The sequence below is a fragment of the Tenrec ecaudatus genome, chromosome 11, assembly GCF_050624435.1.
Source record: "Tenrec ecaudatus isolate mTenEca1 chromosome 11, mTenEca1.hap1, whole genome shotgun sequence".
NCBI classification, from domain to species: domain Eukaryota; kingdom Metazoa; phylum Chordata; class Mammalia; order Afrosoricida; family Tenrecidae; genus Tenrec; species Tenrec ecaudatus.
The window spans coordinates 65,036,333-65,050,420 of NC_134540.1; the positions used below are offsets into that span (position 1 = coordinate 65,036,333).

General features: G+C 53.9%; 1 protein-coding gene across 1 annotated transcript; it reads right to left on the reverse strand.

Moving 5' to 3' along the window:
- Positions 1-356: 356 nt before the first annotated feature.
- Positions 357-13,551, reverse strand: CD8B (CD8 subunit beta). The gene is made up of 5 exons (XM_075562538.1): positions 13,509-13,551; positions 10,419-10,790; positions 6,402-6,491; positions 2,577-2,666; positions 357-397 (listed from the first exon to the last, which is right to left on the reverse strand). The coding sequence occupies exons 1-5, from the start codon at positions 13,549-13,551 to the stop codon at positions 357-359; spliced, it is 636 nt and encodes a 211-aa protein (XP_075418653.1).
- Between the last annotated feature and the right edge of the window lie 537 nt (positions 13,552-14,088).

The following is a 14,088-nucleotide window of genomic DNA, read 5'->3' on the forward strand; positions in this document are numbered from 1 at the left end:
GGTGGTAAACCTCCAGGTTCAAGGAGGATCGAGTTGAAGCGGATGATGGGTGGCACAGAGTTTGGGACGCCCCGGGTGCAGTGCTGTCGGCAAGCTAGAGTTGAGAGCTATCAGCAGGGGAGCTGAGAGCTAAACCTGACCATGGAACAAAGTTAGATGACGAATCAGTTTTGCTTATTTATGTGAGCTCTGTGCATGGATCCCCCCCCTCCCCCCCCCCCACACACACACTGACTGGGGCTTGGGAAGGAGATGCCTGAGCTTTGGCTCTCGGACGCAGCTGTGAGAAGCAGGAAGGAAGGAGCCCAGGGCCACACCCAGGGCCCAGCGGGCTGCTTTTCTGGGGCCGCAGACACTTACTGTTTCACAAAGCGCAGCCGGGCTCTCCTCCACAGGCCTGAAAGAAGACAGCAAGGGGACCAGTCAGTGGGGGCAGTGCCCAGGTCCAGGGACTGAGCCGAGCGGTGGTGGGCATAGCTCACATCAACGCTTCCCAGGTGCCTTGCTGGGCACTGGGACTCTACTGCAACTGTCTTAACCCCCAGCAGGTCTGGGAGTTGGGATCTGTTAGGATTTTCTTCACTTTATACATAGGGAAACTGAGGCTCAAAGTGAGGCAAGAACTTGACCGAAATCATGCAGCATGAGTGGTAAAGCCAGAATATAAGGCCAGTCATCTATCCCTGAACCGGTGTCCTTAAACACGCAATCCGGCCCTTTTTTGATAAACACAAACAATCATCAATACCCTCCCCGCCAAAAAAAACCCCACCACCAACACCAAAAAACACTGCCTTTGACTCGCTTCCAACTCATTGCAACCCTACAGAACAGAACAGAACTGCTCCATAGGCTTTCCAAGGCTGGTGGTGGGGTTGTGGTTATGAGTTGGGCTGTGATCCCTATGGTTGGCAGTTCAAAACCACAGAGCAACTACTTGGGAGCAAGGTGGGGCGTTCTACTCCCATAAACAGTTATAGTCTTGGAAACCCACCGGGGGTCGCTGAGTCAGCATTGACTCGATGTCAGCCAGCCAGCCAGCGTGTTTGGTTTTGTGGTTGAATGTTTATGGAAGCAGAGTGCCCCAGCTTTCTCCCCTAGGGAGGCTGGTGGATGCAAAATGCGGACCTTCAGGGCTTAACCCATTGTGCCACCAGGGCTCTTGCCAGTGTACTCTGCAGGTCTGCAAAATGTCCCATTTTCTGCTGGGGGCAGAAAACAGAAATATGTATATTTACACATGCATCTCACCCTCTATTGCTTTCTTATTTCTCAAGTACATTTAACAATATATAGCAAACAAATACAGTATATATTTGAGTATAAACTGACCAATATCAGCCGAGGCACCTAATTTTACCACAAAAACTGCATTAAAATGTGCTGAAAAACTCGGCTTATACACGAGCATATACGGCACATTGAATTGCAAGTCATAGTCACATTTTGTTGTTGTTTTTTATACTGATAAGGCCCGTGATCTAAAAAGCTTTTAAACTCCAAGGCTCTCCTGGGATTAGAGAGACCCCACCGTGGTGGCTATTGTGTACCCAAGTGTGTGCAGGTGTTTCTCTGTAAAAGGGCCACATTGTCACCGAATGTTCAAAGGGGTCTGTGACCTATAAAAGCTAAGGCTCACGACACTAGTCTGGCCCAGGAGTCCTGGTGGCAGATTCAGCTATGCGCTGGGCTTCTAACTACAAGGTCAGCAGTTTGAACCCACCACCTGCTCTGTGGGAGAAAGAGGAGGCTTTCTGTTTCTGCCAAGAGTTACAGCCTCAAGAACTCCCGGGGCAGTTCTACTCTGCCCTTCTGGGTCGCTGGGAGTCAAAATCGACTGGATGGCAGGGAACTTGTTTAAGCTAGTCTTTGTCTCTGATGCCCCCGTGCCCCCTCCCCTACTTCAGAGAAGCCAAATGGTAAACGACATGTTCAAAGTGGCACAGGTGCATGGTAGAACCCAGAGTGACATCTGGGCCTCCGGATCCTGGGGTAGCCGCGCCGGCCAGCTCTCCAGCTCCCCGCCTTTAGCATGAGCCCAGCTCCGCGAGGAGCCTGGTGAAGCCCAGTGAAGGAGACAGTTCAATCCCCGAGGCAGCAGCCATCTGTGTTTCCCAAAGGCCTCGCTGATGGAGTGGGAGGACTTGTAGATTCTGGGGACATAACTCACACCCTCACCTGCAATGTCTTTGGTGTCCTGAGCTTCCTATCCCAGGAAAGCTTCCACTTACTGAGCCCAGACCAGGTTCCAGGCACACAGGGCAGCTGTGAACTCTGCAAGGTAGGCAACCTTGTTCTCAGCCAAGGCAACGGGGGCTCAGAGAGACCAGCAAGCCTGCCCAAGATCAGGAAGCAGCAGGGCTGGCCCCAAGCTGAGCTAGTCAACTCCAGAGACAAGGTGGTGCTCTTGCCAACAACTGGGCCTCCAGGCATGAATCAAGTTAGTCTCACGGCTGGCTGCTCGGTGGAAATGTCTACCAGGGTGCCATCAGATCTGCTCCCCTAGAGAAGAACGTACCCTCAAGGGACACCCCAGATAGTAAACGGATCACCATGACATCCCTAAGAAGACTTACAGTGTAGGTGGATGGCCACGCTCAGCGACATGAGCAGAACCAAGATGCCAGTCACCAACAGGCCGAGGGTGACAGGGCTGCAGGATGGGCCTGGGAAGAGAAGGTGCAGCATTACTGAAAGTTCAAGAGAGGAAGATGCAGAAACAGACCAAGGAAGAAGTCAACCGGGGATCCCACCTTCCGGGGAACAGCTCCATGAGCATTTGCCACATCTTCTTCTAGCCTTTCTACCATGCACTTTCAAGCATTTTGGAGCTAACCGGGTCATACGGTGTGCCTCACAGGGACAGTTGAAGAAATTCATTAAGCTCAGTAACTGTTTCTGTTCAAAGGAAGCAGACCGTGTTCCTGCCTGGCAATTGTTACTTAAACAAACAAACAAAACAAACCAAGCTCTTGCATTTTACTTTCCTATGAAGTAGCTGACTATATTTTCATTATCAAGGGTTCCAGCTTGTGGCTAGAGTGCCCTATAAGAGAGGCGCCATGATTAACTTGGTATCTTTTGCTTATATTTACATGGGCATATCGGATCCCAACTTGTAACCACAGTCCGGAAGGTCAGCAGTTTGAAACCCCCAGCTGTTCCTCGGGAGAAGGATGGGTCTTCCTACTCCCTTAAAGAGTTCCCGTCTCAGAAACTCACAGGGGCAGTTGTGTGTGCGCCATATGGCTGCTATGAAAGCCGCATCACCTCGATTGCAGCGAGGTCTTGAGGCAGATGGTTTCATGAAACGTACACAGTGGGTTACACGCTGTGAAACTGCTGTGAAACGCCTTCGTCGTCGTCGCCTAACCAAGCCAGCGTGCTCTCTTTAGCAGCAGAGACGCACTCAATGGCTTGTTAAACTGGAGATCGTGGAGTGTTGGTGGCCAGTAGGCTGTTGCCTGTGTTTACAAACAGCTCTGGGGAGGACTTCCTGGTACCAGTCTCCTTATGCAGGTGCCTTCCTGAAGCAGATATTGAGGGTGGGAATAGATGGACCATAGACTAGGTACAGTTCAAATCATATTAAAACCTGACCCCGCTGACTGGTGCAGGCCACCCGACTCAAGGTGACCTCAGGGGGTCACAGCAGAACTCTGCTCCATAGGGTTTCCAGGGAGTGATAGTTTTTCAAAAGTAGATCACCAGGCCTCTCTTTCTTCTATGTGAACCTGAACTGATCCCTTTTGGCTAGCAGTGAGCCCATTAAACATTTGTACCATGCAAACCAACTCACTGCCATCGGATTACTGCTACCTCACAGCCACCCTACAGGACAGGGTAGAGCTGCCCCTGTGCCTTTCCGAGGCTGTAATTCTTTACAGGAGTAGAAAGCCTCATCTTTCTCCCTGGTGGTTTAGAACTGCTGACCATTTGGTTAGCAACCCAATTCATAACCACTATGCTACCAGGCCTCTTTTGCACCACACAGGGACTCCAAGTTATACTAGATATTGTCAGATTGCCTTCCCAAAAACCTGAGCAAATTCATATTCCCACCTATCCCTAGTTCGCGAGAGGGTTCCACCCCACACACATTGCCAACCCTGGATGCTATCAATGTTTTTGACAACCCAGTGGGAGAAGTTGTGTTTTATTTCAATTCCTTGATGACTTGTGGGCATTAGCCTATTTTTCTAGCTGTATCGATGGCTTGGATGAGTTTTCTTCCAGAGGTGCCCTGTCTGTTCCTTCGTCTGCTGTTTCAGCAGCAGCGTTTACCCGATGGGTGCTACGAATCCTAACCACTCCGCCTGTGCCCCTGCAAGTGGTCCCTGCGGGCGGCTGAGAGGCAGAAGGAGGACTCCAGGCTCGAAAGGCAAAGATCACAAATTTGGCCTTGAGGTACAATAGAGCCTGCAAACCATTTTTTTTTAAGATTTTCAAGTCAGGGCGGGAAGATGAGTTTTACTGAATCCTATTATGAGCCAGATAACTAACTGCAAGCTTCCATCTTGTGAAAGGGAAGTGATGGGGGAATGCATGCTGTGAAAGCCGGAACCTGTGCAAGGCAGACACCTGTCAGAGAAGGAAAACACAAAGATTTCCACCAATGAGCCAAAGAAAAGTGACCAAAGGTGGGAACCTTGTGAGAACTGGAGAAACGGTTCCATTGAGTCTGAACACGGGGTTCTCTGGGTACTTAGGACAAAGCAGCTCCAGGGCACACGGTAACCTCAGAGGGGCTTCTCAGAGGGGCTTTGCTTTATAGGTAGGGAACTGTGGCACTTTCTGTTTGCTACCAGGGACTACTGGGGTTTGGAGGTTGATATTTTTACCAGGAGCACATTTGGATCAATAGGTTCAAAGGAATGTGTGTGTGTGTGTTTAGAATATGGTGTCTGCCAATCATGTATTCAGCACACACTGTGTGTAGGGGCAGGAGCCCTGGTGGCATAGTGGTTACGAGTTGGACTGCCACCTGTGAGGTCGGCAGTTTGAAACCACCAGCCTCACGGTGGGAGAAAGACTGGGCTTTCTACTCCCATAAAGAGTTACAGACTCAGAAACTCACAGGGGCAGTTCTACCCTGTTCTATGGGGTCGCTGTGCATCAGTATTGACTTAATGGCAGTGAGCTTGGTTCTGGGTTTGGGGTATGTTAGGATCTCTATTCAACGTCAGACTTGGTCAGATTTAAAATGCTTTTCTTTGGGGTTGTTGGGTGTTGGTTTAGTAACAGCTTCTGGGGATGTACTTTAGGTATCATGCGGTGTGTAAGTCAGTTGTTTGAGAAGTGCATCTTGTTAGCTGATGATGAGCGTAAGGTATGATGAACTGCACCGAACAGCTGTCTTTCCCCCTGTACGTCTTATCATTAGCAACGGGGTGCAGCGTGACTCTCCCTGATGTTCGCTTTCTCAGACGGCGCCTAGGAGCAGCAGTGCTCAAGCTCTTAGCTGCTGGTCCGAACTCACCAGCTGCTTCCCAGGAGGAAGCCGTGGCAGTTTGTCTATGAAGAGTCCAGTCTGGGGACTCTCCCGGGCAGGGCGGCTCTGTCCTAGAGAGGCGCCGAGGGATGGATTCAACTCAATGACAAGGGACTAGGGTTTGGGCATTCTCAGATATTCCATTTTATGATCAGCTGTTGCAAACACCGATGAGTGTATAAAGACACTAAAAGGCAGTAAAATAATAAACATTTTTAAAAGAAAGGTGTCTCAAATGACTTATGATGGCATCCCCGGTCATACATTGGGGACTAACTGTGTTCAAAGACTGCGCAACCAGAATCACCAACTAATTCCAGGACATTTTTTGTCCACCCCCCCAAAAGCCCCACGCCCACTAGGAGTCATTTTCCATTCTCTCCTTCCTTTAGGCAACAGCTCAGCTGTCTTCTGTCTCTACAGTCTTGCCGACTGCGGACATTGCATAGAAATGAAACCACATCTTAGATGGACTTTTGTGTGTGGCTTCCGTCATTGCCCACTGCTGTCAAGGTTCATCCATGTTGCCATATGCACAAGTACTTCCTTCCTCTCTTAAGACGTGTGGTTACATTGTATCTATCCATTCATCAGTTGATGAACAGGTGGGTTGTTTCCACTTTCTGTCTATTCTAAACAATGCTGCTCTGAGCACTCACCAGCAAGCTTTAGGGTGACTACATCCCCCATTGACTTTCGACCTTGTCCTGGCACGATGCATGAGTCTGTCCTCCACTAGAGTGGGCACTGCTGCCAGACTCAGTTTCCCTTCAGTTCCCAGCATTAGGCCAGAGACATGACAGAGAATTCACGCTGGGTAGTGCCTGGGGAGTGAATGACGGCAGGAAGGCACGAAGGGACTCAGACGGTCTGCCTCGCTTCTGAGGGCTCAGGGCAGTAGGGGACTCACCCTTCCTGGTTACTGGGTTTGGGAATCGACACACTCTCTTCTTGGTAGTGGTCTTCTTTGTGGGCTGGGCTGGGGTGGGCAGAACATCAACTGCCGAAAGACAAGCAGAGACATAACTTAGTGAGGTAAGCTGGGGAATGGGGAGAGATTGGATGGAAAACTCCCAGCGGGGCCTCTGGTACTGCAGCCCTGAGACATGGCCCTAGGCTGAGGATCACAGAGAAATGCAATGTTTGGTCCGCTTTCCCGAAGCTCAAATGTACCTGAAAGCTTAGGGGTGGGGGTGGGGTGGGCAGCAACGAGGTGACCTGGAGGGAGAGGGCTCCCCGCTCCCTTGCTGTTAAAGTGCAGGCATGGGTGCAGCCCAGCACCCCTGATTAACCTACCTCTGTATGACTGGAGCCAAGTCACTTCACCTCTGTGCTCCAGTTTCCCCATCTAGTAAACTAAAGAGACCGGTCTCCTTCTTGGGGTTCTGTTGTGAGCATTAACGTGGGAGATGTTCCCTGCAGCATGTGTGGATAGACTTTGGGCTGAAGCTGGGTCGCCCATGCCTCGGCCGGGCCACCTGCCAGTGTCCAAGCAGGTGGAAGAAGCTCCTGGTGGGGGTCCTGTTCTAGGTGGGCAACACCAGCAGGGACACCAATTCGAAATGAATCCTTCCCAGACTATCTTTTCAAAAGATAATGGAGCAACGGAGTGAGAGGGGACCTATGATCTGGGTTCAAACATCAGTTTCAAAGGCGGTACCCAGCTCCAAGGACCCACCATGGCACACACGCATGTACATGTGTGTGTGTGTCTCCTGACTCCTGGGAGAGGTCCTCGTCCTTCATTTTGACCCAGTGTCATGTGTGTTAAGTGTAGTTGAAAGGGCAGTCAGACAATGGCAGGTACCAGGGGCCTGAGGGTCTGAGGTCTGTGTTGGCTGAGGAATGCCCTGGGCACGGGGCAGTCTGGCTGTGCCTTTGTGGGCAGAGCAAAAACATGGATGACAGCACCATGGTCATCCAATCTCCAGTTTGGGGACCGGGAGGGGCAGTCAGCTCCCATGTAAAAGGTGGGCCTCAGAGATGCCTCTGGAAACCATTTTCTGATTGCTCGGCTTTGTGAGGCTCCTAGGAAAAGCCAATTAATTAGAACGAACACTTAGTGAGTTCCTACCATGTGCTGAGAGGAAGGAGCCCGGGTGGCGCAGTGGTTACTCGCCGGGCTGCCCCCCAGCAGTTTGAAACCCCAACTACTCTGAGGGAGGAAGACAAGGCTTTCTACCCCTGTAAAAAGTCACAGTTTCCGAAACCCACAGGGGCAGTTCTATCCTGTCCTACAGGGTCGTTGCGAATGACAGGGAGATCGTAAGGGTTTTTTGCCCATGTGCTGAGCTCAGTGCTGAACGCTTCAGCTGAAGTGTCCCCTTTGCAGTAGCAACTCTGATCCTCATGGTCAACCACAGGGAAAGCTGGCCTCAGAGGGCTGAAGTAACAGGCCCAGAGTGAAAACCAACCCAAACAGCACTGGCCGTCCAGCTGGTTCTGCCTTGCAGGGACCTCTGTGGGTCAGAGTAAAACTGCTCCTGAACGTTTTCTGGGGACGGTTTCTCAGGAGATGGCTGGTTCTTTCTTCCAAAGCCTCTCTGGGTGAACTCGAACTCCAGCCTCTCATGTCAACAGCTGAGCACGTTAGCCTTTTGCACTGTCCAGGGGACCCCAGGTCCAGATCAGACCGCCTGTAACCAGCAAAGCCAGGCTCTGAGCCCAAAGAACACATGCTCTCCTCACTGCTGCACCTGAAAACGCTTTCTGATAAAAAGTTGAAACAGCCTAGGCCAGCTCAAGGGCCTTGTGTGACAAGAGAGACCGACACCCAGTCTACCAGGGGCCTGATCCTGCGTGGGGGTCATCGCAGAGCTTTCTGTTCGCTCCCTGAATCGTCACAGCACTGCAAGCCCCCCTCCCCTTGCTCTACACATGAGGCCGTACAGGGAGATAACAATGGGTCAGTGGTGGGGCTCACATGGGAGCCAGGCCGGCCAGACCTCAGAGCCTTGGCTGGGCACCATGGCCTGGGGCTGGATATAGAAGGTGTGCTTTGAGGAAAGGGTTGTGCAGTTTTGATTTCCTTCATGCCCGAAGGGCTGATCCTTCCTGGTTTTCCCAGCTCTCCTCCTCAGCTCAGCTCAGTTCCCCCCCCCCCCCAAAAGGGCCAGGTTTTTTGTGCCGTGTTGACGGGGCCGAAGAAAGGCCTCCTCTCCCCCCAAACACTTCCACCCCTCTTCAACTCCACACCCCCTGCTTCTCCCACATCTCTCCACCACACCCCATGCAGGAGTGTGTGTTGGAGGGTCTCGTCCTGAGGTTTCTACCACCTATCCCCGAGGCAGGGCGCGGGGTGGTTTTGGTGGCATTCCCAGGGTGCTGAGCAGTATGTGGAAATGTGGAACCCTTGAGGCAGGAGATGGGGTGCTGGAGGTGGTGGGAAGGCCCTGATCTTCATTTTGCTTCCTTATTTCACCAGCTACCTTACTTGGACCTCATGAGTTGGGAAGATGCAGGACTTGTAAAGACACACATAGTAAACAGTAAAAAGAAAAGCACAAGCCATAAACCAAACCCCAAACTCACACCAGAAAAAAAAAGCCAATGTCAATACAGGAGTCGGTCAGTTCCCAACTTAAGAGATACCTGGGCTCCTGCTTAGAGAGCTTGCTCACCTCTCAATTCCACCCACGACCTGAGGGGTTGGGGACAAGGTGACCAGAAGTACCGCTGCATGGCTGTTGGCCTCATTGTGCCTTTGGCTTCTCCTCTGCACAACCCCACATGCAGCGGTCTAATTTCTGGGGGTTTCTTAATGCCTTCAATGCCCCCAGGAGGAAACAAACAGTGGGAGGCCTGCGGGGGACTAACCCAGCCATCGGGAAACAGGGCTTAGAGATTGAGACTTGATTTCCTTTGCCCGGTGGTTTAGTCTGTCCGTAGCTAATGTGACTACTTACTGAACCCTTGAAAGGTGGCCTGTTTGAATGGAGCTGATGCACCCAGAAACCAAACTCACGCCATGGAGTCCAGAGCAACTCATAGTGACCCTGCAGGACAGCGTAGCCTGCCCCTGCGGGTTCCTGAGACTGTAATTCACGTTTCTCCCGAGGGGCAGCTAGTGGTTTCGAACTGCTGACCTTGCAGTTAGCATCCCAACAGGCAACCACTATGCTACAATGGCTACTTGAGCTGCACCGTAGACCAATAGATATGAAACCATGCCCAATAGACATGAAAACAGTTGGTGTGAAACAATAATGTGAAATAACTCAGTCATGGTCTTTCACCCCATTTACATATGGAAACGATGTTGTTCAGACATTAGAGAAAATATGACATTTCTCTTCTGAGACTCACAATATTTGTCTATGGAACTACTGACTCGACTCCTGGAAATTGCAGCTTCTCAGAGCTGGAGAAGGTCCGGACCAGCGGAAAATTTCCAGTAGCACTGGTCTGTTCTCACCCCCTGCATCCCGGGGTGCAGGTTGGCAAAGTGTCAGGGTAGCACCTGCTTCCTTATCCCCACTGCCTCCGTGGAGTATGGCGGGCCGTGGGAGCCTTGCTCCCAGCATGCGTGCACACGCCGATTGGGTTGTGGGGATGGGAAGGTTCTGAGACCACCATCAGGCCGGTGCATGGAGCCCAAATCCTCCCACAGCCTCGGGTAGGTCTGAGGTGGCATGAGGACAGTCAACTGCACTGTCCCCATAGGAAGCAGTATGTCCATCTCTGACTCATGCCTCTCAGCCTCGTTAGTTCATGGGAATAAGGGTACTCCCTCCCCCAGGGACTGGGTGGCAATCCCTGGGGGACTAAGGAAAACATTTGGCCCCGGGCAAGGCCCAGGCAGTGCTATTATTCCCAGCTTACTCCCTCTGGCAGAGTGGGGTTCCCTGAGCCCTATGTGGTTGAGTGAAGGCACTTGGCACCTGGTAGGTGCTCAATGCCTGTCTGTGACAATGAGCCAGAGACTTACCCACGCTCAGCAGAGTCCCCTTCCCGAATACCAGCTGGGGGTTCCCAAGGAACATGCAGAAGTAGATGCCACTGTGAGCAGGTTTGGGCCTGGTGAGGTTGAGCATGGCCTTGGGCCCAAACTGAGACATGGTCAGCACCTCCTGCTCCACATCCTGGCCATACATGATGGTGGTCGGATTCTGTTGGCTGGGGTCCCAGAGGGCCAGGAACTCGTAGCTACTGTGTTGACTTGGGGCCTCACGCTGTCTTAGCCAGTAGATGCGCGAGTTAGTGGGGACAGTTTTCCGTTCACAGGACAGGATTGCCGGGTGGTGAGTCTGTACCATTAGGACGCTGGTCATTTGGTGGAGGGCCAAGCTGCTTCGGAGAGCTAAGAGGAGAGGCCAGAAACAGCAGAGACCATCAGGATGGGGTCCTGGCACCAGTGATAGGTTCTCAGAGTCCCGCCAAGGCACAGGACCATAGGAAGAGCTGTGGGAGGTCCTGTCCCTTACATGGTGGCTGCTGGACTCAAAACTGGGACACTTCCCTTGTCTCTCCCCCTCCCCCCAAGCTCCCTTCTCTGCAAGGCAGGCTGACCATGCCCAGATCTATCAGGGGGGTGGGGGGGAATTGCTGCGTGTTCATTGTGCGTTTCCATGCCTGGGCTATGGCTCAACTCACCTCCAGCAGGTCTCCAACCAGTTTCAGAGTTTTCACCCCAGTATGTGGATGAGGGAATTGAGGCGTGAAGCCCCTGTTTATAGTTAGTAAGTGGATGGCTAGGATTTAAATTCTGGGTTTTGAAGTGGAAACCAAAGCCGAATGCCTTTCCTCGGCCCTGCTGACCCCGCTGCCAGTCTGTGTCTGGACCTTGAATGGGCTGAGGGAGCCTCGGGCGGGCTGGACAGAACACGTGGCAAGCCTGGCCAACCTACATGAGGACTGGCCACCGTTCTGGATGGCGATGACAACCCACCAGCCCATTGCTTCTGAGCCAGCAGGCTCCCCACTTCATTCCCTTAGTCACTGGCTCTCCGTTCCCGTGTGGACACAGGGAACAGACACATTTTCATCTCGCAGCCGGCAGGCAACTGTGCCCAGCGAACAGGAGCGGGTCTTGAATCTGGGGTCTGCCCTAGCCAGATGAGTGACCTCAGCCGACTCCCCGAGCCTGTCCCCTCCCTGTGAAAGGAGCACAGCTTAGTGCTAGTGACCTGTTTGTCTCTGGAGGTGAGGAGGAAACAAAGGTCCGAGAGAGCCCACTGCAAACTGTGAAGCACAAGCCACGAGTAGATCATTGCACAAGCGTCTCACGTCTAGCCACGGCAAGGTTGTTGGGAGCAGTTGCAGGCTCAGGGTGAAGATCCAAACGGGTCCTGTGCATAGCCATGGCCAGGCAGGCGCCAATAAACAGCCCTGAGCTGTGGGCCACTGGGGTTCGCTGTGGGCAGACCATGACCGAGACCCCAGTTCCTCTGGTCAGAGAGGACCCACAGGGGTCATGAGAAGGTTGGTGGTGGTAGGTAGGTGCCCAGGACAGAGTGATTGACTGCGCTTGCCGCTCAGGCTCCGTGGTCCCATGGAATGAACTTAAATAGACCACCGGCGCTCCTGTTTACACAGGGGGAGGATGGTAACCAGAGCCCAAACGGCCGCTGGGCCTGCCCTTCTCTCTTCACCACCATAATGGGGTTCAGTGGAGCTGAGGCTCTTTGTTCGGCTCATGGGTCTCTTTAGGGAGATAGGAGGAATGGATTTGGGCAACATTTTTGGAGCTGACCCAAGGCGAGCGCTGGTGTGGGAATGGTTCCGAGACTCCTCACTCAATCCTCACCAAATCCTGTGAGGGAGACCCCGTTTCCCATCGACACCAAAGGAAGCAGGCTCACGGAGGAGGCGAAGGACCAGCTCACAACCACACAGCCTGTCTGTGGTGGGTCTAGATTCCAGCACAGGCCGTGGGACCCCAGAACCTGAGCTTTGAGCTACTCCCTGAGGGGAAACCTGTGTTCCTCCCCTGCAGCGATGGTCATGTGCTTCCACAAGTACACAGACCCCCGAAGCTTCCCAGGAAGGTCCCCCGTAGAGTCTGACTCCCCGGAGCCCCCAGGGGTCAGAAGAGCCCCTGGTCTGTGAGTGTGCCTTTCCCTCCCATGTCCTTATGACTGAGCCACACTCTGGCCTCGCTCGGGCCCCACTGGCCTTCCTCTCCTGGAGCCCAGGAAGCCTACACCTCCAGCCTTGGCTGAGCGCCTGCTGCGAGGGGTACAGACCTGGGCCTTGCCACGCAGGTCCTCTCATTTGATGGCTGGGATCCTCTCAATCACCCAGCGAGCCATTCTTCAGAGGACCTGTTGTTTCTAGAATGATCTGCCGTAACAAATAAGCATGGAGAGGCCTGGACTAGCTTCTGCTTGTGTTGTTGCTGAGCTCACTGGGTCAGGCGCCCCTTCACCTTTGGGGGTGGGTTAGTGGACAGCTCTGCTGGGGAGCCTGAAGACTAACTCCAACATCCCCACTCCACAAGAGCGCCCAGGCCAGGGAGACTGGGGGTTCACTGTCATATTACAGGTCTCCCAACAGCCAGGGTCTGGCAGGTTGCAGACAGACGCTTCCCGGAAGTACAATATGTGTCTTGCTGGAACCTCTTGGGCCAGTGTGGACCATGGAGGCCCGAGCTGGGCCCGGAACCTTCTTGGGGCCCACCCCTGTGGGGATCTAGACAAGGACACCTTCCTTCCTCTCTCATCCTTCTCCCCCTTCATCTTTTCCTACGCCTCCCTCCCTCTTCTCTTGCTTCTCCAGGGGGCTGCCTCCCTTTCTCCAGAGTTCAGGTTTGTGGGCAGAGGTGGCATCAACCTTGAGGCTCCCTGGACCCCTAGGATAAGGGGATCATGAGTTTCCTTCCCAGCCTCCGGGACTGTGCGTGCCCCACCGCCACTTCCCCGAAGCCCTGGGGTCGGAACCCTGCCTGAGCAGCCAGGCCTAAACTCCGCAGAGCAGCGGTCAGCATAGGTCCGGCGCAGATGATTCCTGAACACCAGTCCCGAGGGGGGTCCCCTCCCCTCCCCGCCCCACCCCCACCCCGCTCCTCCTCTCCTGTTACCTGCGAGCTGCGCGCTGAGAAGGAGCCAGAGCGGCGGCCGCATCTCCGCGCCCGGACCCGTCCCCACCGTCCCCAGCGGGCTCAGCAGACACGGGGGAGTCGCTGTGGCAGTGGCTGGAGGAAACTTCCCCGCGGGCGGCGGGCGGGGCACCGAGGGGAGGGCAGAGGGGGGCGGCAGGGCCGTGGGGGAGGAGGGCGGGGCCGAGGGCCCTCAGTCCGGTGGGTGGGGGTGCCTTCAGGTTTCCGGGCCCTTCCTCTGAGCCCGCACCCCATCTGCCTGTCACAGGTCGGCCCCGCTGTGTTTCCAAAGGGCCCTCTAGGAGCGCCTGGTTTGGGGTGCGCAGGGAGCTGCTGACCTGGGCTGAGCAAGGCCCTGCTCGAGCCCTGGCCTGGGAGAAGTCACCCGCTGCTGCAGCTGAGACAAGGTCAAGGATGGTGGGGAGCCCGCTGGAGCGCGTAGTGGGGCTGGACTCTACTGGCATCTCTGGCTTTGTTGCTTAGTAGCGGACTGGGGGCCTCCCGGGTGAGCAAGGCCCAGGCCCAACCCACCAGGGCACGCACTGGGGGGCAAAGAGGGAAA

What these genes read in the sequence shown, in the direction of transcription:
- CD8B (XM_075562538.1), bottom strand. Translation starts at nt 13,551, where the DNA reads ATGCGGCCGCCGCTCTGGCTCCTTCTCAGCGCGCAGCTCGCAG. An exon ending in TCTCAGCGCGCAGCTCGCAG is followed by an intron (nt 10,791 to 13,508) that starts GTAACAGGAGAG and finishes CTCTCCTCTTAG; the next exon opens with CTCTCCGAAGCAGCTTGGCC. An exon ending in CGTGGCCATCCACCTACACT is followed by an intron (nt 398 to 2,576) that starts GTAAGTCTTCTT and finishes GTCTTCTTTCAG; the next exon opens with GCCTGTGGAGGAGAGCCCGG.